The sequence below is a fragment of the Lepus europaeus genome, chromosome 9, assembly GCF_033115175.1.
Source record: "Lepus europaeus isolate LE1 chromosome 9, mLepTim1.pri, whole genome shotgun sequence".
Lineage (NCBI taxonomy): Eukaryota > Metazoa > Chordata > Mammalia > Lagomorpha > Leporidae > Lepus > Lepus europaeus.
In genome coordinates this window covers 104,599,614-104,626,658 of record NC_084835.1, presented here as the reverse complement: position 1 = coordinate 104,626,658, position 27,045 = coordinate 104,599,614, and the positions used below count along the sequence as shown (strand labels likewise).

Genomic DNA, 27,045 nt, shown 5'->3' with positions numbered 1-27,045 from the left:
GTCAATGCAGTGACCATAATGGAGAAAGATACTTCTCTCCCAAGTAGTTCTGGCTGGCACAATCCCTGGAAAATGGCCCTCCTTCCAACACCCATGGGCTGCTCTGAGCAACTCTAGCTCCCGCCCCTCTAGGAAGTTCTGGAACAGCCAAGCTGTCTTCCTTAGGAAGCAGTAAACTACGTCTGCCCACACCCTTTGGCAAGTTTCCTCATCAAGCAAAGGGTATGTCACCTACCAGTCACTACTCCTTGAAAATCTAAGCACAGCCTTAGAGCAGAGCCTTCCTCTACCCTTAATTCAGTTTTTTTGTTTGTTTGTTTGTTTTGTTTTGTTTTGTTTTTGGACAGGCAGAGTGGACAGTGAGAGAGAGAGAGAGACAGAGAGCAAGGTCTTCCTTTGCCGTTGGTTCACCCTCTAATGGCTGCTGCGGCCAGCGCATCGCGCTGATCCGAAGCCAGGAGCCAGGTGCTTCTCCTGGTCTCCCATGCGGGTGCAGGGCCCAAGGACTTGGGCCATCCTCCACTGCCTTCCCAGGCCATAGCAGAGAGCTGGCCTGGAAGAGGGGCAACCGGGACAGAATCCGGCGCCCTGACTGGGACTAGAACCCGGGATGCCAGTGCCGAAGGTGGAGGATTAGCCTAGTGAGCTGTGGTGCCAGCCTTAATTCAGTTATTATCTACTCTTCCTCACCCTGGACCAGGTAGTAGCTAGTATCTTCCACCAACTATTTCTAGACAAGAGTTTCTTATCTCTTTCAGTAGTTAGCCACTTACTACTTGTAAGTGTTTTCATTAAAGTTTCTCCATTTATGTAACTAAGTGGTTTCTTTCTCTGTCTCTCATCAAGAAGGATCAGAAACCAGCATCACATTATCCCAAAGTAACTGTTCTTACTGCTCTAGGCAGATACTACTGCTCAGCTTTTGCAGTATTCCAGAAGACCATAATTCCTCTTTTCATTACAAAATCATGAAGGGGTGCATTTCAGACTCTATGAGAGCTTTTCAAAGTTTGTAGTCCAATTTAACACTTACACATGGTCACAAGAATAGAAATTGGAGCATGTATTGAGTTCTTAGGGTTATTTTCCAAATTACATGTTTACCAACATGTCAACATATTTTTCAAAAGAAATGGAGAACTCATTTATTGTTGAGATTTACATGAAATTGTCAATACCAAAAGCATCTGTTTCTTACACATTAGAGATGGTGAAGGTCAGTTTCAGGCTTGTACAATCAAAAATGATTTTAGTAGTGAAAGTTGAAAGAAAAGTCAATGAATGAGAAGCACGTTGTATTGGGACCTAATTTGCATTGTAGCTCTCCTTACTCTAAGTTCAAGGAACATAACAGCTAACAGCAATAAGCTGGTGTTGAAGTAACACAAAAATGCCTTAAAAATTTCAGAAACATAGGGCAATTCCTTAGAAACACATTATTGTACCTGAAATATAAGAATTTTCAAAACTTTATTAAGAATGGAATTAAAGAATTTCCTTTTTCCCCTATAACAAGCGACAAAATTCTGTGTATTGAAACAGTTATTCTTTTATTTTGTTTCAACCTATCTCAGGAAATACTCCAGGGAGAAATATTCCTATTTAAAACACTGGATTAGGTGGCTTAACAGGCTAATCCTCCGCCTTGCAGCGCCAGCACGCTGGGTTCTAGTCCCGGTCAGGGCACCGGGTTCTATCCCGGTTGCCCTTCTTCCAGGCCAGCTCTCTGCTATGGCCTGGGAAGGCAGTGGAGGATGGCCCAAGTGCTTGGGCCCTGAACCTGCATGGGAGACCAGGAGAAGCACCTGGCTCCTGGCTTCGGATCAGCGAGATGCGCCGGTCGCAGCAGCCATTGGAGGGTGAACCAACGGCAAAAAGGAAGACCTTTCTCTCTGTCTCTCTCTCTCTTACTATCCACTCTGCCTGTCAAAAAAAAAAAACACTGGATTAGGTAAGAAGCATAGTGGCTTAATGGACAAAGAATAAAGCTAAATGTGAAAAATCTACTTTCTATTCTAAAACTTACCTAAGAATTAAATGATATATGCTAATAATTATGCATCTATTTTAAAATCTGTAAATACAACTGTACTAAATTTGCCAGCTATGGGTTATATAACACACCTAGAAATTGAAAAGAAAGGCCGGCGCTGTGGCTCAACAGGCTAATCCTCCGCCTTGCGGCGCTGGCACACCGGGTTCTAGTCCCGGTTGGGGCGCCGGATTCTATTCCAGTTGCCACTCTTCCAGGCCAGCTCTCTGCTATGGCCCGGGAGTGCAGTGGAGGATGGCCCAAGTGCTTGGGCCCTGCACCCGCATGGGAGACCAGGAGAAGCACCTGGCTCCTGCCATCGGATCAGCACGGTGCACCAGCCGCAGCACGCTGGCTGCGGTGGCCATTGGAGGGTGAACCAGCAGCAAAAGGAAGACCTTGCTCTCTGTCTCTCTCTCTCACTGTCCACTCTGCCTGTCAAAAATTTAAAAAAAAAAAAAGAAATTGAAAAGGAAGAGATGTTGAGGAATGAAGGCATAGAAAAAGTAAATTGCTATTTCCAATCTGAAATATAATATTACTTACACTACTACAAAATATAAATTGGTCATTGCCTCTAAGAAGTTTTTTAAATTTTTTATTTTGAAATAATTTCAGACTTACAGAAAATTTGCATAAATAGAGTTCACATATATCCTTTACTCAGATTTTTCTAATGTCAACCTTCAAAACACTACGATGATCAAAATTGGAAATTAGTATTGTTAGACTACTGCTCCCTAAAGTATAGACCTTACACGGGTTTTATCAGTGCCCCTTTTTATTCCTGTATCCACTCCAGGGTGTGGCATTGTGTTCAGCTATCGTGTCTCTCTAGTTTCCTCTGTCTGTGACAGGTCTCTCAGACTTATCTTGCCTTCCTTGACTTTGAAGCTTAGGAATACTGGTCAGTCATTCTATAGTGTGTCTAGCATTTGGGTTTTGTCTGATGTTTTCTTATGCTTAGGTTAAGGGTATATATTTGAGCTAAAATATCATCCATAGAAGTGATATGGGCTTCTCAGTGTATCAATTCTGGAGAAGTATGATTTCTGTATGTTTTATTACCGACAATGTTAACCTTGCTCACTCAGTCCAGGAAACCAATTACAATAGAGCATCTACTTTTCCTTTATGATTGATAAAAATCTTGGGAAGAGATTTTTTTTTTTTTTTTTGACAGGCAGAGGACAGTGAGAGAGAGAGACAGAGAGAAAGGTCTTCCTTTTTCCGTTGGTTCACCCCCCAAGTGGCTCCTACAGCCGGCGCGCTGCGCCGATCCAAAGCCAGGAGCCAGGTGCTTCTCCTGGTCTCCCATGCAGGTGCAGGGCCCAAGGACCCGGGCCATCCTCCACTGCCCTCCTGAGCCACAGCAGAGAGCTGGACTGGAAGAGGAGCAACCGGGACAGAATCTGGCACCCCAACTGGGACTAGAACCTGGGGTGCCGGCGCCACAGGCAGAGGATTAGCCTAGTGAGCCGCGGCGCCAGCCGGGAAGAGATTCTTTAAGGCTGTGTTAACATACCGATGTTAGCAACCAACAGAAAATAATGTCTGCCACAATTATTACTGTAGTCTTTCCTTAAGGGAGATTCTACGTTTCCTTCATCCCTTCCATATTAACTAACTAAAATTCTTTTGTAAGAGTAGCTCCTTTTCCTTCAGTTACTTATTGTATTATATTATTATGGACTTATAGGTATTTTATTCTATGGATTACAACTTTATAAAATACATCACTTGTTTTGTTGCTCAAATTTTCCAGTCTTGGCTATTAGAAGCACGTTCATGTTGTCCCCATGTTCCTATCCTTTCAAAGCACTTTCTTATTTTTTGACATCACAGATGTTCCAGGCTCATCTTGAACTTTTCCTGCCCCTGTCCTGCGATCAACCACTTCTTCAAGGAGTTTTAGTTCCTTTTATTAGAAATACTATTTAGAAAACAAGAGCTGAGTTCAGAATGGCCAGAACCAGGATTTACATATATATGCATATCAAACAATGTATTCACAGTTGTCTATATTTGTTTCTTTTAACATTTATTTATTTACTTGAAAGTCAGAGTTACAGAGAGGTAGTTGCCATCCACTGGTTCATTCCCCAGATGGCCACAATGGCCAGGGCTAGGCCAGGTTGAAACTAGGAGCCAGGAATTTCTTCTGGGTTTTCCACGCAAGTGGCAGGATCCCAAGCAGTTGGGCCACCTTCTGCTTCATCTCCCACGCCATTAGCAGGGAGCTGGATCAGAAGTGGAAGCAGCTGGGACTCAAACTGGTGCTGATAGGGGAGGCTGGTATCTCAGGTGGCAGCTTTACCCATGATGCCACAATATTGGCTCCTGTATTTATTTCTATGTCTATCAGAATACATACTAAAAACTATGAGTTCACATTGATAACTCAAGGTTCATTCTACTTTTCTCCTTATTTATAACTGAGAGAATCATTTTTATTATCTTGGTCACTTATTTTAGACCCTTGAATAAATAAAATTTACTATAGAACTGAATGTAAATTCACATCTTTTATGGATTCTTATTTTTTTGGTTCAATAACTTAAAGGTAGGAGTGAAGATCTGATTAAATGCAAATGGTCAATGTCTCTATAACATTTTTGAAGTCCTTGGGTAGTTCTACCAGAATTTACCTCCTTTCTTAGTACACTTCAGAATTATCATTGTTATGGGTTATGTAGTTATCATCCCTAGCTTCTATTTCATTACCACATATATTTGTATCCCTAAAAACAAGTGATTTAACTTTACATGCTCCTCTGCTTTACAAAATTAAAAACAATATTTCACTCTTTTTTCCATTTTCTTATTTTTTTGCTCAGCATGGTATTTATTCAATAGGTAATCTATATCAGCATTGTTTCCAATTCCATTTCAAAGTATCTGCTATGTACATGCTTGTCCCTATTTCCTGGGTCACACATGGCAAGTATGTTTTACACATAGAAAGGACAGACTCGCAAAAAAGTGCACTCAATAGTTTCCCAAACTGATCAAACCAACTAGAATGTAAGTCTAAGAGAGTTTTGGTTTCTCTACATCCTCACAAAAAATGATAATGTAGGACTTTAAGCTTTTAGTCCAGCAGGTGAGAAAAAAACTGTACAGAATCATTTCTATACTCTTTCTGCCCTATGGATCTGCTGGTCTCTCCTACACAAATGTAACACTGTACTAATTACTACAAACTTATAACAGCTTTTCACGTAAATTAAGGAAAATCTTTCCATCTTCTTCATGTTCATTAGCACTGTCATGGTTTTTCTTAGCCCATTGCTCTCTCACATAAATTTGAGATTCAGCATGTCTAGTTCAGAAAGAAAAACAATGAAAGAAGATCCTATTCATGTTTTATTTAGAATGGAATGGTACTGAATCTTTAATTAAATTTATGAAAATTGACACCTTTATGATACTGATTCAGGAGTCCTATCCATTGATAATATGTATCTCTCTAATTAGGTCTCTTACAACACTTCAATTTTTTTCTTTAAATCTTATTTATATAATACACATACACACACACATACACACACATAAACACACAATCACTTCTGCTGTGCTTGAAGTCATGTTAAAGGCCTAAGCAGGCACTGAGTCATCTCTACAGAACCATAGGATTCTGTCGAACATAATTTTGAAACCAAAGGAATAAGGAAAGAACTCCACATTTATTGATTTCATAAGCATTCCAGTCCCCTAGCAGACTTGGGTTCCAGCAGTGTCCAGTCAAACTGGGTAGAACCAAGAACTTACTTTTCTGGCCATGCAAGCCAAAGAGTAAAGAAATAAAATAGACTTGGGCAGACTCAGCAGAGTCTTGGAAATTGAGTTTTCTCAGAACATGGCAGGGAATCTACAAACAAGTTCACAAAATGCTTCTGTTTACTTCTTACTGAAGGCTTTCAAAGGAAACCATCAATATTCCTGCAGCTCTTGAAGGGGTCATACTGGTTGTTCACCATTATCCCTTCCCTTTCTTGATATAAAATTGTTTGAACTTGAAATAACTGAAACACTTCAGTCACAGAGATCTTGGAGCACATATATATTAAGACATATAAACACGAAGGAACTGTTTTGGGGAGCTGTCAGAAAACTTCATACCAAAGTTATTTAAAAATCAGAAATGGGAGAAGGCATTTAGCTGAGTGGTTCAGATACCAGCTTAGAGTGCCTGGGTTTAAGACCTGGCTCCAGCTCCTGACTCCAGCTTCCTGCTAATGCAGACCCTGGGTAGCAGCAATGATGGCTTACGTATTTGAGTTCCTGCCTACCTACATGGGAGTCCAGGATTGAGTTTCCAGCTCCCAGCTTCAGTCCAGCTGCTGTGGGCACTTTATAATAATGTAAGAGCTCTTTCGGCTGGCGCTGTGGCTTAACAGTCTAATCCTCCGCCTTGTGGCGCCGGCACACTGGGTTCTAGTCCCGGTTGGGGCGCCGGATTCTGTCCCGGTTGCCACTCTTCCAGGCTAGCTCTCTGCTATGGCCCGGGAGTGCAGTGGAGGATGGCCCAAGTGCTTGGGCCCTGCACCCGCATGGGAGACCAGGAGAAGCACCTGGCTCCTGGCTTCGGATCAGTGAGATGCACCGGCGGCAGCGGCCATTGGAGGGTGAACCAACGGCAAAAAGGAAGACCTTTCTCTCTGTCTCTCTCTCTCTCACTATCCACTCTGTCAAAAAACAAAAACAAAAAACAAAAACAAAAACAAAAAACAAAAACTCTTTCCCTGTCTCTCTGCCTCTCAAATAAAAAAAAGTTGTAAATTTGCTAACTTTTAAAAAAATCGACAGAAATAGGAATGTCCTATGTGGTCAAAAAATTGTCACTGGCAATGACAATGCTGAAGACTATCATTAAATCCGCTACTCAGGCAGCTCAGTGACAAGGAATCAAGAAAATTGAAAACAGAACTAAAATTCAAAACAGAATCTAAGTGGATAGTGCGTACAACAGAAGGTTGGCCAACAGAATGTTCTATCAGTGTGTGTCACATTCCAGACTGAAAAACTGTTATAAAGCCTTTGTGGTACTTAAGAATTCTAGAAAGATATGGTTCTCAAACTACCAGAAATGTTGTATTTCGGTACTGACATATTTTTACCAAAGTCACTTTAAATCCCTTTTGTATAGGAAATGACAAGAAAGGACAACTAACAAAATTTTCAAAAGATACACAACAGAGGTTAGTAGTTTTTTTTCTGTAAACAGTCAGATGGTAAATATTTTTGGCTTTATAGGCCATATAGCCTTTTTTTAAAAAAAATAATTATTTATTTGAAAGGCAGAATTACAGAGAGGCAGAGGCAGAGAGAGAGAGAAATCTTTCGTCTGTGGTTCACTCCCCAAATGGCCACAATGGCCAGAGCTGGGCGGGTCTAAAGCCAGGAGCCAGAAGCTTCTTCCAGTTCTCAAATGTGGGTGCAGAGGCCCAAGCACTTGAGTCATCTTCTACTGCTTTCCTAGGCCATAGCAGAGAGCTGGTTTGGAAGTGGACCAGCCAGGACTTGAACTGGCGCCCATATGGGATGTTGGCACTACAGTCTGCAACTTTACCAGCTACGCCACAGTGCCATTTCTGCCATAAAATCTTAATAGCAACTAACTCTTCCCTTCAGTGTGAAAATAGCCACAGACAATGTGTAAACATGGAGTGTGGCTGTGTTCCAATAAAATTTTATTTGAAAAAGACAGGCAGAGGACCAGCTTTGGTCAACAGCTGTGGTATTGATATCAGATGGCCTATAGTACAATTAATTTAAGATAAATATAAGTTCATAAAGCTGAAGAGGTGTGGAGAATGAGTTATAGAGAAACAGCTGCTGCTTTGTGAGGCTATTATAGGAGGTATCCATATGGAGAGGTGGCAGAAAACTAGTTTAAAGTTGCTCAGCTTCAAATACATAGCATAGCTGTGGATTAGTGGGACCTACAAAAGTAGAACAGCTGGTATAGAAAGCAATCTAAGTAGGATAGGTAAGTCACATGACAACAAAAATACAGCACTTTATATTTAGAATAATAACCATCACATTAATAATTCCATAGAACTTTGTAATTTTAGGTGGAAATACTCTTAGAAATAACCTTGTCCAGATCTCTGTCCTTAATGTGCTGTACATTGTGATTTAATGCTATAACTAGTACTCCAACAGTATTTTTCACTTTGTGTTGCTATGTGAGGGCAAACTGTTGACATCTTTACTTAATATATACTAAACTGATCTTCTGTATATAAAGAGAATTGAAAATGAATCTTGATGTGAATGGAAGGAGAGAGGGAGTGGGAGAGGGGAGGGTTGCGGGTGGGAGGGAAGTTATGGGTGGGGGGAGCCATTGTAATCCATAAGCTGTACTTTGGAAATTTATATTCATTAAATAAAAGTTTTTAAAAAAATTTTAAAAAAATTTAAAAAAAAAAGAAATAACCTTGTCCAACTTCCTTGTTTTATGGAGGAGAAACTCAAAGTCTACAGTACAGTGAATTAACAAAATTAAGGTTATTTTTGGAGAAGGATGGGATTACATCATCAGACAGAGGCTATCATATAAGTGTCAGAATGCAGCTAAAAATGATGCAGCGGCCCTACAATGTGAATTATGTATATAAGTAAAAACAAAAGGGAGGAAAAAAATCTCCCTTTGAGCTTAGTATAGTTGAGGTGGTTCAAATTAGAAACAAGGCAAGAAACATGCAAAAATTCATCTACATAGAAATAGTTACAGAACTACTTCATGTTTTCTTTAAACACATGTATAATAACACGGCCAAGGAAAGTGTATCTTTACACAGACCTTCTGAGAACTAATGCGCTTCTCCACAAACAGCGGAAAGAAGCATGTTGCAGCAAAGAATTTCATGGGCTTTGGGGGAAAAGCATCTGGATTCAGAACTCTGATAAGACAGAAAACCTTAAGGAAGTCAGTTCATGTTTGTCAGGACACTCACAAACGAAGTGTTGGCAACAATTCCTGCCTCATATGGTTCTTAGGACGACTGTAAAAGCACCATATACACATTTTAAAGGAGCTACTTCCTATCCTCATTCATCTCCACACATTTCTAGGAACAATAAGCAGCCATGAATAATGCACTTATGCCAGGTACTTTTCCAAACACTTTACACACCTCACAGCTCCCAGTGACTCTGCCAGGTAGGTGCTGTTATTAGTCCTACTTCCTAGTCATGGAACCCGATCACAAAGTATTCAAGCGCACACGGTAACTAAATGGTGTTGCCAAGCTCCAAACCTAAGCAATCTATTCCAGAATAATGAAATTGCAGTAAAAAAGATGAATTATTTAAAGAATTAGTTCTGAGAGAATTATGAATGTCATGTAGTCAGTCTGATAAGTTGTCATTACCTCTTCCATCTGAAAATGTAACAAAAATCTACAGTTTGTACAGTAAGATAGCTAAATGAAGAAAATTACATAAAATAATTAAAAAGATTTCTCTCTCTGCCTCTCCCTGTCACTCTCCCTTACATATAAATAAATGAATCTTTTTTAAAAAATAACTATAGAGGCTGGCACTGTGGCATAGTAGGCTAAGCCTCTGCCTGTGGTGCTGGCAACCCATATGGGCATCAGTTCAAGTCCTGGCTGCTCCCCTTCCAATCCAAGTCTCTGCTATGGCCCAGAAAAGCAGTAGAAGATGGCCCAAGTGCTTGAGCCCCTTCACCACTGTGGGAGACCTGGAAGAAGCTCCTGGCTCCTGGCTTTGGATTGACCCAGCTTGGGCCATTGCGGCCAACTGGCGGTGAACCAGTGGATGCAAGACACCTCTCTCTCTTTCTCTCTCTCTCTCTCTCTGCCTCTCTGTAACTCTGCCTTTCAAATAAATGAATGAATGAATGAATATTTAAAAAGAAAACATAAATGAGGGGCCAACATTGCTGTGTAGTGGGTAAAGCTGCTGCCTATGACACCGGCATCTCTCATGGATGCTAGTTCAAGTCTCAGCTGTTCCATTTCCTATTCAGCTCCCTGCTAATGTGCCTGAGAAAACAGTGGAAGACAGCCCAAGTGCTTGGGCCCCTGCATCCATGTGGGAGACGCAGAAGAAGCTCCTGGCTTCAGCCTAGCCCACCTGCATTTTACAGCACTGCACAGGACTTGAATGCCCAGCCAGAGTGAGGAATCCCTGTTGAAACACAGAGGACATGAGGACATGAAGATGAGGTCAAGTGGCATCTGGAACTAGGATGACTTTCAGAAGTCAAAGCACAAGCAAGGGATGCTGGTAAAGAATCTGGAATGCTGAGTTGGTGCACAGAGAAAAGTGAACGGGGGCAATGGATTAAGGCTGTGTTACACAAAATGGAGGAATCTGGAAAACATCATGCTGAGTGACATAAGCCAGTCCCAAAGGGACAAATATCATATGTTCTCCCTGATCAGTGACAACTAACCAAGCACCAAAAAGGAAACCTGTTGAAGTGAAATGGACGCTATGAGAAACAGTGACTTGATCGGCCCTTGTCCTGACTGTTGATAAACAACTTAATACTTTATCCCTTTTAGTATTTTTTTCGTCCTCCTTAATACTATTGGTTGAACTCTGTAATTAATACACAATTATTCTTAGGTGTTTAAATTTAACTGGAAAATGATCTCTGTTAAATATAAGAATGGGAATGAGAGAGGGAGGAGAGGTACAATTTGGGACATGCTCAATCGGACTTGCCACAAACGGTAGAGTTAGAAAAGTGCCAGGGGATGTCAATTCAATCCCATCAAGGTGGCATGTACCAAGGTGGCCATCTCACTAGTTCAAGTGATCAATTTCAGTTCACAATTGATCATAATGATAGGTCTAAGAGTAAAAAAGATCACATAAACAAGACTAGTGTCTGCTAATACTAACTGATAGAATTAAGAAGGAGAGAACGATCCCACATGGGAAGTGGGATACACAGCAGACTCATAGAATGGCAAATGTCCTAAACAGCACTCTGGCCTCAGAATTAGCCCTTAAGGCATTCAGATCTGGCTGAAGAGCCCATGAGAGTATTTTAGGCATGGAAAGCCAAGACACTCTGGGAAAAAAAAAAAAAAAAAAAAAAAAAAAAAAAAAAAAAAAACACACACACACACACCTAAATGAAAGATCTCTGCTAGTGAGATCCCAGTAGAAAGAATGGGCCATCAAAGAAGGAGGTACCATTATCTGAAGGGAGGAGAGAACTTTGACTATGACCTTGTCTAAATATGATCAGAGTCGGCGAATTCAACAGGCTTCCATAGCCTTGGCAACTCATGACTAGAGCCTAGGGTGATTACTGACACCATAACCAAGAGTGTCAATTTGTGGCCGGCGCCGCGGCTCACTAGGTTAATCCTCCGCCTTGCGGCGCCGGCACACCGGGTTCTAGTCCCGGTCGGGGCACTGATCCTGTCCCGGTTGCCCCTCTTCCAGGCCAGCTCTCTGCTGTGGCCAGGGAGTGCAGTGGAGGATGGCCCAAGTGCTTGGGCCCTGCACCCCATAGGAGACCAGGAGAAGCACCTGGCTGCTGCCTTAGGATCAGCGCGGTGCACCGGCCGCAGCGCGCCTACCGCGGCGGCCATTGGAGGGTAAACCAACGGCAAAAGGAAGACCTTTCTCTCTGTCTCTCTCTCTCACTGTCCACTCTGCCTGTCAAAAAAAAAAAAAAAAAAAAGAGTGTCAATTTGTTAAGTCAACCTCAGGACTCACTGTGCACTTACTCCCCATGTAGGATCTCTGTTCTTAATGTGTTGTCCAATGTGAATTAATGCTATAACCAGTACTCAAACAGTATTTTACATTTTGTATTTCTGTGTGGGTACAAACTGTTGAAATCTTTACTTAATATACTAAATTGATCTTCTGTATATAAAGATAATTGAAAATGAATCTTGATGTGAATGGAATGGGAGAGGGAGTGCGAGATGGGAGAGTTGCAGGTGGGAGGGAAGTTACAGGGGGGAAAAAGCCATTGTAATCCATAAACTCTACTTTGGAAATTTTAATTTATTAAATAAAAGTTTAAAAAAAAAAAAAGGCTGTGTTACTTCTGAATGCCAGGAAGGCCAGGTTGCAAGCACAAGGGAAAGCAATCTCTCTGCTACAGCAGCAGTTCTGCAACACACTCTGACAACTGGTAAAGGGTGACAATATCTGTTGTTTTCCTTTGCTTATCTCTGCAAAGGGCCTCTGTATTTTCCTGTCATTGTTGCTACTTTTCTCATAATTTATAATAACCATTAGCTTTATTAACTGTAACTGGGTGACTTTTGCTGATAAAATACTTGTGATTTGGATTAACTTTCTTCTGGTTAAAATTTCTAAATAAAATTTAGGAAATAAATTCATAGTAAAACAAATCTCAACCCATATTAAAATATTCAATAACTAAAATATGCATGATAAGCAAGCTCAAGAGAGTATTTAAGGGGTCATTTTTTCCCCAAGATCTATTTTATTTATTTGAAAGGCAGAGTAAGAGATAAAGAGAGAGAGAGAGAGAGAGAGAGAGAGAGAGGTCTTCCATATGTTAGTTCACTCCCCAAGTGGCTGCAATAGCTAGGGCTGGACCAAAGCCAAGAGCCAGGAGCCTCTTCCAAGTCTCCCATGTGGGTGCAGGGGCCCAAGGACTTGGACCATCTTCCGCTGCTTTCCCAGGAACATTAGCAAGGAGCTGGACTGGAAGTGGAGTAACCAGGCCTCGAACCTGCATCCATATGGGATGCCATGGCTTTACCTGCTGCACCACAATGCTGGTCCCCAGGGGGTCATTTTCACAAAGTAGACTACAACAAAATACAATCGAACACAGTAACAGAACAATAAAACTCTAAAAAGAGACTCACAGATTTAAAATATTCCTCAGACAGCATCTAGCTGCAACTTCCATTTGGTGGTTCTGTAGCTGAACCCATCAAGAGGAATATTACTCTATATCACTTTAAAAATCATAACAACAGATAAGCAATTATGCCAACACACTCCTGCAGTAGTTCTTTTTCATTTTGATTTTAATGACTTTCTTTTGAGAACTTAATGGAATCTGTGGATCTTTTTTCCAGAACAGAAACACAAGTACCCAGAAATGTAGCATTTTTCATGTATCATCAGTGAGATTATATACCTTGGTCAGCTGAAGAATTCTAGAATCATAGTATTTCTAAAGACCCATTGTGGGGAAAACTTCATATCCTGTAATCTAAGCATTTTACACCATCAATGACAGCTGTTTCCCCAACATAGAGATGTGGGTTCTGTAGACATTTATATCCCCACAGCATCAGCACATCCCCATAAGGAAGATTCAATAAACATCCACATTTGCAGGTGCTGTGCGGTCTGCTGGTCTCCCACCCTGCTTTTGCAGTGGCACTTCTGAGTCTCACTTGTTTACAACACAAGGTCTCTACTGTGAGAAATGGTCACAACACACTGCTGTAGACGGGGGGAACAAGGTGGTAAACTCTGTGTTTGCTACTTCTTAGTTGTGTGATCTTGAAAACGTATTTTCAACCTATGCCCACATTTCTTGCCTGTACAAATACAGAGTTATAATCCAATTTCATAAATCTTTAGTGAGTATGTTTGGTAGTACTGGGCACAATTTCAGTTTCCTCAACTGACAGACTGAAATAACACTTACTTGATATGACTAGATTATGTAAGCTAATACACGTAAGGCTCAGAGCAAAAGGCCTGGTAGACAATACGTGCTCAGTAATCTGCTATAATTAATATGCCTCCTATTGTGCTAGGTGTTGGATAAAAACATCGATCAGCAAGCGTAACAAGATAGATGTATGGAGTTGCAGTAAAGAGGTGTTAAATGAGTAACAGTCCCTCCTTGTCTCCATTTGTTATGACAGGAAGAGGAGGTGGGATACACAAGTTAGTAACGAAGTGCAGTGGAAGCTGGGGAGGCTGCTGCCTGTCTCCCCGCCATGACTACAGTACTTAACCCCTTAAGTTCTTGGGGGTGTTAGCAGCTACCAAGTCTCAACAGAGTCCCTCTTTGGGCTTTATCTAGGGGTAACAGCTGCTGCATCCAAGATCACAGGCCCTACCCAGGGTACATCTAGTCCAGGGCTGAGCCCCAAGCTTCACTTCAGGACAAGTGTGATGGGCCATCTCTGTTCCAGTTCCCCAAGATCAGCTGAGGCTTTCTATGCCACTGAAACACAATTCAACTTCGCTTTGTCCAATCCTGTTTCTTGCACTCCTCTTAAGCTATTGATCCTAAGAGCACTCTTGCACACAAATCTGTCTCAGTGTCTGCTGCCTAGGGAAATGACTTACGGCCTTTGCCCAAAGTCAAAAATCTAACATGAGATCAAAATGGAATTTACTACAGAGGTGCCAGCATAATTCCACAATTGGAAAATGAGCAGAAGAGACCAACTGAAAGAATAAATCAAAAGACCTGTAAGATAATATAAACAGTACCCTAGGATATTCCAGAAATGCTTTAATTATGGATTAGAATAAAAAAGGAAGAAGGATCTATTGAAGCGAGATGTTATGAAGCAAGACAGCATCCAGCAATACATGCAGAGCTACAGGCAGAGAAGGTGAAATCCCAATGATGCTTCTTATGTTACTGTAGGAGCAGAGACTAACTGGACCAAAAGGGATCTTACAGTCAGAAGAGGCCCCACTTTTTATTTTATAGAAGAGAATTCTGTGACCCAGAGGGGTACTTAGTTTACCCAAGGGTACTAGGTAATAGAGTAGCCTAGACTACTAGTCTTGATTTCCTATTAATTTTCAGAGTCCTTCAGCTTTGTCTTCAAGATTTATCCATATTCAAACAGAATATAAAGCATAAAATGTACTAAAGAACTGATTTTGAGTTTTGAACTGTGCCTCAGGGCCATTCTTTTCTCCCATCAATGTGGATAGTTATGATCTGACTACATTATGAGTTGTCACAAAATGGCTTTTACAAGGAAGGTTAGAACTAACTATCTATATCTCTAATTAAACTAGCAATTAAAGTTCATCAAATATTTTATCTTAATGGTTTTATCTCAAGATAAGGATGATAATTATTATAATAGGATCTCATAAAGAATTAATATTTAATGGTAGCAATGCATTCTAAGTGCCACATAAACAAACATGGAAATACCATAGCAGCTTCCAGCAGGTTAACATTTAATTAAGTTAATACTACACATGACTGATGAAAAAGAGTCCAAGTAAGACCTAGGGACATGTAGACATCTGGCTGTCTTCCTCAAGGAGAGCAAGACTCCAACAAATTTAAATTTAATCAAATATGTCTTTAAAAATTACACTGGTAGGCAAACTACCACCAATGAATGAACTTAATAAACTTTGAAGGAAAAACAGAGTAATGGGATGGAAGTTAAAAGCAATAGGGAAAGTGTAAAAAAGAGGAAAAAAATCAAGGACTTTTTCATGTTTTAAATTGGTTCTAATAAGTATTATGTCATTCATTTTGATATATTCTTCCTTGCTTGCTGCAAACCTCTCAGAATCTCTATCTTTTGTTTCAAATAGGCACAAAGATAATTTGTTGGAAAGCATTACCTTTTACCCTTCCCATAACAGTTCTTGCTCAAAACAAATATTGAAAAAATGTGTGTAAATTCATGTACCTTGCTTAGGAAAGCTGAGGAGGTACCATGCAAGTGTTCTTCCTCATAACACAGTTCTGCCAAGGGGTTTCCTCCTGCCAGTTATATGCTTGGGGATTCCTTCACATGTAGTTCAGCTCCCTGACTTTTGACAAACCAAAAGAATAGCATTAAGATGCTCCTCAAATCTTTTATCAATTTCCAGGACTTCTTTGAAAAATCTCTTTTTTTATTCTGTCCCAGCTTTTTAACTTCATCCTTTCTCCTAATTCCTTTCTGTTTTTCTAGTTAAAATAGTAACAATTTGCAAATGAAATTGTCATAGTTATGGGCACCAATTCCAGTCCTAGCTGATCTACTTCTGATCCAGCTCCTTGATAATATTCCTGGGAAAGTAGCAGAGGACGGCCCAAGTGCTTGGGCCCCTGCACCCACATGGGAGACCTGGAGAAAGTGCAGGGCTCCTGGCTTCGGTCTGGCCCAGCTCTCTGGGGAGTGAACTAGCACATGGAAGATCTCTCTGTCTCTCCCTGTCTCTCTCTGTAACTCTGCCTTTCAAAATAAATAAAATAAATCTTAAAACAAAACAAAAAACCAGTTCTAGCCTAGATAACTAGGATAATGTGGTATAAACCAACTTACCTAGCAAACCAGTCAGTGCCATGGGTGGAATCAATCAGCGACTCATTAGCTGATGTTCCAACATTTACACACAAAAATCCACACTGATCTATGGGAAAATTCCAAAGGAAACAGCATTTATGCTCGGGTTCCTTACAGGAAAATATCAAAAACAAACAATGTTGTGGAATCATATAAAACATGTTGGACTAAATCAATGGTCTTCCAAATAGGCAAACCCCTTCAAATAGGAAGATTTTAGAACTTTTCAAAGAATAATTTTAAAAACACAAAGTTTTAAGATATAGGTAATAAAAAGGAATTGATTTCTTGATGATAAAGTCACAAATGAACTCCCTCCCTAAAACGCTGAGGGTAGAAGTTTTCTCTCTTTGTGGAAAGTAATCAAGGAAGTAAGATTCCTGACTTTTTTTTTTTTAAAGGAAAGTTTGTTCCTGTATTCTTTTAAATGGATGATGATGAATATCAAATAGATAAGGTAAATATTCTACTGAATGCATTGTATTAAAAAGAGCAATATTTGTGCTTTTAAATGTCAATATTTATAAAATCCTCAAAATGGTATCTTCTGTTAACATTTAAACTTAACTTAAAAGTTTTGGCTGTCAACAAAAGATGTGCAAAGGATTAGACATTTCTTGTTAGTTTTAGAGAGACAGTGTTCAAAAAGTTGGGAGGCCACCAGACTATCTTACATCAAAGTTTCATTAGTTTCTAATACTCCAATACCAACATTCTAAGGAACTGCACACAGAAGTCATGAGTTGGTGTCAATGACACAGACCTAATTAAAGAGCCCTTGGTATAGACAATGAGTAGGAAAACAGGGTTTTATGAATGGAAAGCAGGAATGTGAAGAACTAAAAAGAAGATAAGCAGAGTCAAGAGCTGAGGGGCTGGAGTCTGCAGTGCACAGCCTCCTGTATGAGGAGGAAAGTGCATGAATACAAAAGGCCCGGGTTTTCAGATCACAGGAAGCTTCACCAGGCTTTACCACCTTTTGACCCAGTCACCTTGAAGAAGTCTTACGTCTATTTGAATTAGAGAAAGTAAGAGCAATGGAGCCTTTTCCAACTGAGAGCTGAATTGTCAAAATCTGCAGAATCGTCAAAAGCGTAAGCCTGGAATCAACAGACTAGACTGAGACAAAGCCTGCCCCTTCCTGGAGCTATGGGCTTGGCCAACATAAAAACCTCTCTGTGCCCCAGTAGCCTAAAATGGAATCAAGAGAGACACCCACATCACAGGATTATTATGAGGATTAAGTAACTGGATACATGTAAAGAACTTAAAAATAATGCTCAATTTAGTTGCTTTATTGGTATTGGTGGTGATATTGTTTTCACTGCTCTCTGAGGCTCAGTATTTAGAGATCACGAGATTATCACTAGTAAGCATTCACTGAGTAAGTTTTTTTGTTTTTGTGTTTTTTTGACAGGCAAGTAGACAGTGAGAGAGATAGAGAGAAAGATCTTCCTTTGCCATTGGTTCACCTTCCAATGGCCGCCGCGGCCAGCACGCTGCGGCCAGTGCACTGCGCTGATCCTGAGGCAGGAGCCAGGTGCTTCTCCTGGTCTCCCATGGGGTGCAGAGCCCAAGAACTTGGGCCATCCTCCACTGCACTCCCTGGCCACAGCAGAGAGCTGGCCTGGAAGAGGGGCAACTGGGACAGAATCCAGTGCCCTGAGTAAGTTTTAAAAGAAAACATACAAAGGAGGCAGCTAAATCTACTGAAAAGTTTTCAAAGTAAAAGCACTAGTATAGCGCCTGGGTTTTACAGCCAAAGAATGAGACAATAGTCCAAAGAAGTTCTTTGCTGTCATAGCTAACAAAGTAATGTATAACTTTTTCCCTTGCTTAAACACCAAATCCCAAAATAATAAGCACTACATGGGGCAGGCATTGTGGTAAAGCAGGTTAAATAGGTTAAGCTGTTGCTTGGGAGGCAACAAACTCCCACATTGGAGTATGGTTCAAGTCCTGCTCTGCTTCTGATCCAGCTTCCTGCTAATGTGCCTGGGAAGGCAACAGCCCAACGATGTGGGTCCCTGTCATTATGTGGGAGATCCTGATAGAGTTCTGGCTTTAGCCTGGCCCAGTCCTGGCTGCTGCAGGTAACTGGGAAGTAAACTAGTAGATTTCTCTCATTTTGCCTTTCAAACAAATAAATAAATCCTCTATAAAAATTAAAAGCTTGGTGTTCCACCCTATGGGTGACTTATCAAACCACACTCAGGACAAGCTGTATAGTTTCTCAGAAATTATTTGAGAAGATAGAAATGTTAACTTTAAGCTGGTTTTCATAGATTTTGGCAATAATCTTAATTAAAAATGCAAAAACATAAAGCTCAGCAATATGTTATTGTAAGAAAACATTTAAGAGACCACGTTTTCACTTTTAAAAGAAACTCAGGTAACTAACCACACAGCAATGTGCCAAACATACCAAAACTGCTTTCTTATTTCATTCAAGCAATCTGGATGAACAAAAACTCAGGATACATTCAACATTCTGAGACTCCACTGACAAGTAATATGTACTGAAAGGAAAAGATAGCATTTGTAATAAAAACTTACAAGTATGTCTGGCCAGGGAGTAGTTGGATCCACCACTGGTCAAACCAAATCCTTCAGGAATCTGACTAGAGCTTCGAGGTCTGGTCAATAGTTTCGGAGGTTCAATTTCAGCACCAAATTCAGCTCCTATTACTCCTAGCAAAACGATAGCAGTAGCTTGCTTGCGTCTTTCTTCATAAGATGTGGAAATTTTTTTCATTTGGGGCATACTTGATAAACAACCTAAAAACCAAAATATAGGAAGAGAAGTTTAAAAAAAATCAATACAAAAAAGGCATAATCAGAAAAATGTGCCAGATCATGCATTCAGTAATGAACCTTTTCTTTTCTTTTTAATTTATTTGACAGATAGAGTTAGACAGTGAGAGAGAGATACAGAGAGAAAGGTCTTCCTTCCATTGGTTCACTCCCCAAATGGCCGCTACAGCCGGCGCCGTGGCAATCCGAAGCCAGGAGCCAGGTGCTTCCTCCTGGTCTCCCACGCGGGTGCAGGAGCCCAAGCACTCATCCACTGCCCTCCCGGGCCATGGCAGAGAGCTGGACTGGAAGAGGAGCAACTGGGACTAGAACCTGGCACCCATATGGGATGCCGGTGCTGCAGGCGGAGGATTAACCTAGTGAGCCACGGCGCCGACTGGAGAATCTTTTCAATGCACTGCGCTGGGACAGCCACTCACTCACATGTAAAAGAATGAACTTGGACCCCTACACCACCATTCTGAAAATCAACTCAAAACAGATCACAGTTGTGATGGTTGCTTTTGAGTGTCAACTTGACCAGGTTGAGGGATGCCCAGAGAATCAGTAATCATTTTTTTCTGTATGTGTCTGTGAGGCTGTCTGTAGAGACTGGCAGCTGAGTCACCCAAATGAGTACAGAAGACCCAACATCAATGTGGGTGGGTACCATCCAACTGGCTGGAGACCTATACACAACAGGAAAGCAGGAGAGAAGAGAAATCTTGTTTCTCTCTCTCTTTCTCCCCCCTTTCTCTCCACCCCAATCTTCCCTTCTGGAGTGGGTGCACTTTTGGTTACCACTGACTTGGATATCATATTCTAGGTCCTCAGAGCCTTGAATTCTGGGATTTCACCAGCAGCCCTCCGGGGCTTCTCAGGCCCTCTGCCTCCTGCTGGGGGCTATATCACCGGACCCTCTCATTTTAAGGCTTCTGGCTTCCTGGACTGAACCTCTACTGGATTCCTTGGTTCTCCAGTTTGTAGAGAGCCATTGTGGAAATCTGAAGCCTCTGTGATCATGTGAGTCAATCTAATAAGCTACACATACACACACAGACACAACTTTCAGTTCTGAAGTAACTAGAGCCCATTATAGATGGTCTTGACCTTATTGTCCCGCCCTACTACTGCAGAGGTTACCCAAATTCTGACCTTATCAAATGTTTGATATCCATCATATAATCATACCGATGATTATATGAAATATTACCTGAAATTATATATTAATATATTTTCTGTACTTGAACTATGCTAATACATTTAGGTAAATGGATGGTGAGAGGTAGACAGATTGTAAATTACATTTGCTAATAGAATTTTTTACATCTATATCCAAAAGTGAGATTGGCTTACAATTTCCCTTTCCTGTACTTGTATTATACTTGTTGAGTCTTGGTGTCAACCTAGTGTGCCCTCTCGCCTAATCCCTGTGCCCCACTTCCAATTCACTGAAAGCAGTTCAAGGATTCTTAAAGTCTGAAAAAAACTCACCACGCTGTTCCAATGGCAGGAGCCAGGTGCTTCTCCTGGTCTCCCATGGGGTGCAGGGCCCAAGGACTTGGGCCATCCTCCACTGCACTCCCTGGCCACAGCAGAGAGCTGGCCTGGAAGAGGGGCAACCAGGACAGGATCGGTGCCCCGACCGGGACTAGAACCCGGTATGCTGGCGCCGCAAGGCGGAGGATTAGCCTAGTGAGCCACGGCGCTGGCTAAGAAGCTGATCATTTTTAAAAAACTACCTCATCTAAGTTTTCAAATTTATTAACATAAAGTTACGTATAGTACTCTCCAGGATTAAAAATCTCAAGTGTTTCAGATCTTTTAAGCCTTGTAAATTTGTCCCTTCTCTAATATTATTTTTTATTCCTTTCCTAAATAGCTTTGCTAGGATATAAATTTACCAGGCTGTTTTCAAAGAATGTTTTGGTTTTGATCTTATTGTTTCATTGCTTTTTATTTCATTCATTTCTACTCTTATGTTTGTTATTCAATCTTCTGCTTCTTAAGGCTTCGTCTCCTTTCTTTCTCTTTGTTTTGTTTCTAGGTTCTGAGGTAGAACAAATTTATTTCCAATTGAGACAATATAGAAACAGCACTACTAAAATCAGGCCCTTCTTGACCTGAAGTGTCCATTTCCCAATCTGATATGTCTTAATCCCCAGTTCCAAACCAATCAGGACAAGGAACATCCAGACTGTAACCAAAAAAGATGCCCTATTGCCATTTAGAGACTTGCCTAACCTGCACATACGCCCAGAATAGCCCCATGTGGCCAATCTGTGACCTTCCTAGGGTGGCAATAGTGAGCAACACCGCCATTCTGAATATGCCATGAACAAAAAGAACGAATCGTGCCTCTCTCATGCTTGAGCAGAAATCCCCAGTAAACCTTGTTTCAGCTGCATATTGGCCTCTTGTCAATTGCTATTTGCAAGTGGTTTAAAAAACCTGGAATAGGTATCACAATTATGGTTAACAGTCACATATGTGGGTACTTCAAAAAGCTTATGGAAAATGAAATTAAAAGACAGGATTAGGGGTGAGCATTGTAGACACCCAGGTAAGCTGCCACTTTGGACACCCACATTTGAGTACAGCTATTTTGCTTCTGATCCAGCTTCCAGCAATGCACCTGGGAGGCAGCAGATAATGGCTCAAGTGCTTGGGTGCCCACCCACAAGGAAGTTATGGGTTCCTGGGTTTAGCATAGCCACTCCTAGCTATTGTGGACATCTGGGGAGTGAACTATCAGACGGATGATACTTCTCTCTCTCTGGCTTTCAAATAAATAAATAAATACATAAATAAATAACATATATATGACATATACATTTATTTTGGTGCAATAAATTTCAAAATCCATGCATATAAGGGGTTTTTAAAAAGTTCATGGAAAATGTACAAGAAAACTGCAGGGATTTCAATTTTTTTGCACCAAAACAACTTTCTAATTTCATTTTTTTGTGAATTTTTTAAAGTATCTGTGTTTAATATCCATTTCTTCTTCTCTCTTAATAACAAACCTCAATTTTATTTGGAGTAGCAAGGTACTGATATCCTTTCAACATCTTTTAATGGGAACTGAGAAAGTCATAGTCTAGCTTCTGGCTTAAAACTTTATTCATGGTGTATTTTAGCCTTTTTTAGCTCACAGGAGAGCTAAAGTAGCTAAGGGTTTCAGCCAATATCATTGTATTTCTATTTCACTACTGGAGTACAGATATATCTCTTTTGAATCCAACTGTGGCTCTTTGGTTTTCTGTTTTTATATTTTATCCATCATAGCTATACAGTTGGCACAGAAAGATTACAAAAGTGTACTCTTGGAGCCATTTTGATTGGAGGCCAACTTTCTGCTCTTCCCATATTAATCTAACCAGCTTTGCTGGTTGCTTTCAATTCTTTGCCTCATATATTAATTAAGACAACACAACAAAAGTCACTCAGAACTCAGTATTTGAATCAAGAAATTAGCAGTAGAGACTCTGAATATTTTCTAGTGTTTTGTTTTGTTTGATCTATCATTCTATATTGCTGGAAGTCAGGCAATCTAAAGAGAGACCAAGGCATGAGAGGCCATAGATGGTCTGCTGTACTTTTAACCTCTGAATAAGGCGGTGATATTTGAATCATTCATTGTTAAAAAGATCATGACGGGGCAGTATAAAGGATAGACTAGGATATGATATAAGACTAGAGTCAAGCAGAACCACTCACATAATGACCAGGTGGTGACAATTCCTTCAACATGTCAGTTTCTCAGCACTTAAGAATTGTATATCTAGTGGATGCATGACATTACAGTAGTATATGAATTAATAGGGATGAGAAAAGTAAAATCCTGCTCACACTAAACTTAAAAGGTGCTAAACTGGACTAGAAATTGGAAATGTATAGATTACATAATCAAATAGAACTTTCAGGATTGAGAGAAGTTGAAGGATTTAAAGCATGAAGAACTTGTTGATTTCTATTACAAGGATAGGTAGGTTGGTTAGAGCTGATTGATCCAAGAAGAGAATGGTGATAAATGAAGCAAGACAGCAAGCAAAGGCCAGATCATATAGGTCTCTATAGGTCATACTCACGCTTCAATTTTTATCCCATGAACAATGGGAAGATAATAAAGATAGGTTTTAAACTACAGAGTCACCTAATTAAACTTAGGATTTCAGAAAACTGAGCATTTTGTGAAGAATGCTGGAGGTGGACTGATCAATTTGGAGTTACTAAAGACAAGGTGAGAGGTTAAGGTTGATTTGGTTTGGGGATATTAAACTGTAAACGGAGAAGAAGAGAGAGCTTCAAGATACATGGTAAGTCTGGGTAGTTAATGGAAAAACAATGCAGAAAGATTTGAAATGCACATTCTGAGTTCATTTTAAAATTCTGATTAAGTAAAACCAAACAAAACATAAAATCTTGGCAAGACAAGATATAGCACTAAAGAAGCTGAATGAAAAACACCACATTTTAAATTCCGCTGTTCAGCTGTACTAAAGGCACAATAGATCTAGATATGAGCAAGAAAACCTAGGTAAGCATAAGAAATATAAATGCTGAGATACTATACAAAAATCTCGTAACTGAAAAGAAATAATTGGGGGTGGGCCTTTGGCATAGCGTTTAAGTCACTCTAGTTCTAGTCCCTACTCCGCTTTGCATCCAACTTCCTGGTAATTCAGATCCTGGGATGCAGGGGACAATGCTTCAAGTGCTTGGGATCCCTGGCACCCACATGGACAACCTGGCTGAAGCCAAGTATGTATCTGGAAGCCACTGGGCAGAGAAGCATCTTATGCAGGATCTCTCTCTCTACCTCCCCCTCCCCCCCACCAACCCTGGGCCTTCTTCTCCCTCTTACATAAAACAACGAACAAATATAAATTAAATTTTAAGGAAATAATTGAGAAAGTATCAGTACTTGAGGAAATAAGGTGTTAGTTATTTAGAAAACCAAAATGGTAACAACAGAGTAGTGGCTGTTTACTTGGATTCCAAGAAAAGTTTGGTGTAATTATGAGTACGAAATAGATGTGCTGTCAATGCTATTATGGTTTCTTAGTACATTATACCATGTTGTTCTTTTAAAATTAGCTCTGAAGACTTGTGATTAGTTTTTAAGTAGTGTATATAGAAAGACATAATCTAAAATGAATCCAGAGTGAATATATTTTTTCTTAAAAAGATTCTTTTATTGAACACTTCAGCTATTCCCCATTTTTCTAATTTGTCTAATTTTATATGGTATATTTTAAATCCCATGCAGGTTTGCTTTGTCACAACGCTCCTCCAATGTTACAAAATATCTTGTAACTTCCACCAACATGATAAATCAAATTTCATAAATTATATTTCATATAAAAACTGTTGGTGTCAAGGTCGAAAAATATTTAGTTAATGTTAAGAAAGATCTTCTAATCTGATACTATAGCACATGTTTCCCCCTCTCCACAAAAATTTTCTAGGTTTTTAAACACAGAGAGGAAATGCTGGTCAAAAAGTATTAGCAGGTACATACTAGCACAGATTCAAAATAAGGCACTGATCGGTGATAGTTATGGTGATGGAAGTAGGAAAAACAACACCTAAAAGGTTAACCATAAGGAGAAGAAGAAAAATTAATTGTCACTGCCTCCTTCTTACAGAGATCGTAATTCTAGACAAAGTGATATTTAACAGTTTGGTCACTGAGATCTCCGTGCTTGCATTTAAAACCAACTTTGTTTATGTACAAGAACAGACAGAGGGACTCAGAGCTCTGTGCCACAGCAGCTAGATTCGCCCACCAGATATTTTACTCTTTACACAGGAAGCAAACCCAGCGCCCCTCCCCCACGGCTCAGCAAGAGCGTGCTCCATAACAATACTTCAAAGGAAAGCTCTCTTCTGCAGTTGCACTGATTGTTCTGTCAGCTGACCTCTGCAGAAGGGAATTGCTAACCGCTGCCTTGCTCCTTAGCTGACAAATGAATGATCGCAGCTCCATCTATTTTCACTATGGCTGCCTCTAGCCCAGGTGCTCAGACAGAGAGCCCGGTGTGACATCTTAGATCAAGATGAATTGGCACAAACTCCTGATCCAAGATTGTTTTATACCATTTAATTTAGTTTCTTCCCCTGCTTGGATGAGCACAGCTCTGGTTATGGATTTCTATTCTAATGTACTGAAGCAGGCCCTGAAAGAAGCCAATGAAGCAGCTGCTGGAGCAAGGGACTGCAGGGATACTGATCAATAGGCAAGGCATTGACCCCAGCCGTTCAGCCTCTGCGACGGCCGCTGCTCCCAGGGGGCGGGGGCGCACAGGCACACATGGGCTGCTTCCAGTAGGAAATTAAACAACAGGGGCATCTGGAGAGCTCCGCCTCCATCCTTGGTCCCCCCTCCCTCTCTGTGTTCCTTTTGTTTAATTACCTCAATCTAGTCTGAACTCCCACTCCTCAGGAAGAAATTAAGACTTTAGGGAAGTTTTAATAATGTGCTTGCAAATCGCCATTTGTAAATTCTATCCCAAGCTAATAGAAAGAATCCTAACAGGTGCCCTCTGCTAAGTGGCCAAAATATGAAATCTTAATTAGCTGTCAAGTACATCACTTGGTGTAATTTAAAGTTTGGCATGTGCATGCACTCCTAAGAACACTGTCCAACTGGCTATTAACACTACTGGTGCAGAGATTCTGCAGTATATAATTTTTATCAGGACTCAGATCTGAGAAGATGATAGCTCTTTGTTAACAAGGGAAGAGGTTAAAAAAAAAAAAAAAAAAAGACAAGACAAAAAGCTCCTAAAAGAGACACTGACAGATCAGTGAATATATCAGGTATAGAGGCTCATCCCTACTATTTCTAAAAATAACACAACAATTTCTCATTCTTTAATTTTTCAGCTTTGGAAATATCTTCAAATTACCAGTTCTTCCTGTGTTTTCTGTTCAATAATAGAAGAAATGTGTGATTAGCTGCAATGTTTTTCCACTAATAAGCTGACAATCAAATGGGAGATTCTGTGATATTAAAAATAAAAATAATTCTGTGAAAGTAAGCCTTTTTACCATTTCATCTGTCTCATGAAAATTTGGTATTTTTTTTCCTCAGAGACATGCCTCCATTTAATCATGCTAAAGGGTGACATGGAGATCCATTTTCTTGACAGGACGCTTGATCACCCTATCACGGCAAGAAAATTAATACCTTCAACTAGCCCTGTGTGGAAAACAGAAGCTACAAGCAATGGGAAAGGACGTCAATGTTCCACGCTGTAAGTTGCAATCGGAATACATATTCTGTGTGAAAATGATAGGTTTCCTTGTTACTGGGTTAGTTTTAGCAAAGTATGCTGCTTGAAATTTTCTCAAAACCACCATTTAATTCATACAGTGTTCCTCAAAAGTCCATAATTATCTTTAGATTTAGAATAATTGACTCTAGATTTACACGAACAGGAGTTAAACACTTTACTTACAGCTTAACTAGAACACGGGTAAAATATTTGAGAAGTTTAAGCTATTTAAAGGGCTATGAGATATTGATTACTTCATTTAAAAAGCAGTCAGAGAGTGCAACCAAGAGGTCAAGAGAAATTTAACAGTTTGAAGCACTTTACTAAATAACTCTAAAGATCATGTTAATTGGCTTTGTGCAGTTCTAGGGTAAAATTAATTTTATCCTAGCTTACAATAAAAGGATTAAAAGACATATTAAGTTCTTCAGTTTTAACTGGAATAGGAATCAATGGATTTGAATTAGGGCTAAAGGTGGTTTTATGAGAGATGGACTACCAGTAGATACTTTATATCTGCTATTACCCATGCATTGGTGGAACTCAAATATTGGACTAGCTATTAAAAACTTAGGTTAAGTACATTCCAACAATTCACTATTCTAAAAATGCACTTTAAGAACAATGTGGTTTGACCTGGAAAAACTATTTTTAAAAATTTAGTAACGTT

The 27,045-nt window shown here is 40.2% G+C and overlaps 1 protein-coding gene across 1 annotated transcript in view; it reads right to left on the bottom strand.

The window, feature by feature from the left end:
- The window catches only part of WDR7 (WD repeat domain 7), a 376,393-nt gene that overhangs the window by 135,513 nt on the left and 213,835 nt on the right, over nucleotides 1-27,045 (bottom strand). Inside the window, exon 20 of the mRNA XM_062201720.1 lies at nucleotides 18,856-19,077. Coding sequence (XP_062057704.1) covers nucleotides 18,856-19,077 — 222 coding nt within the window. The remainder of the gene's footprint in view (nucleotides 1-18,855; nucleotides 19,078-27,045) is intronic.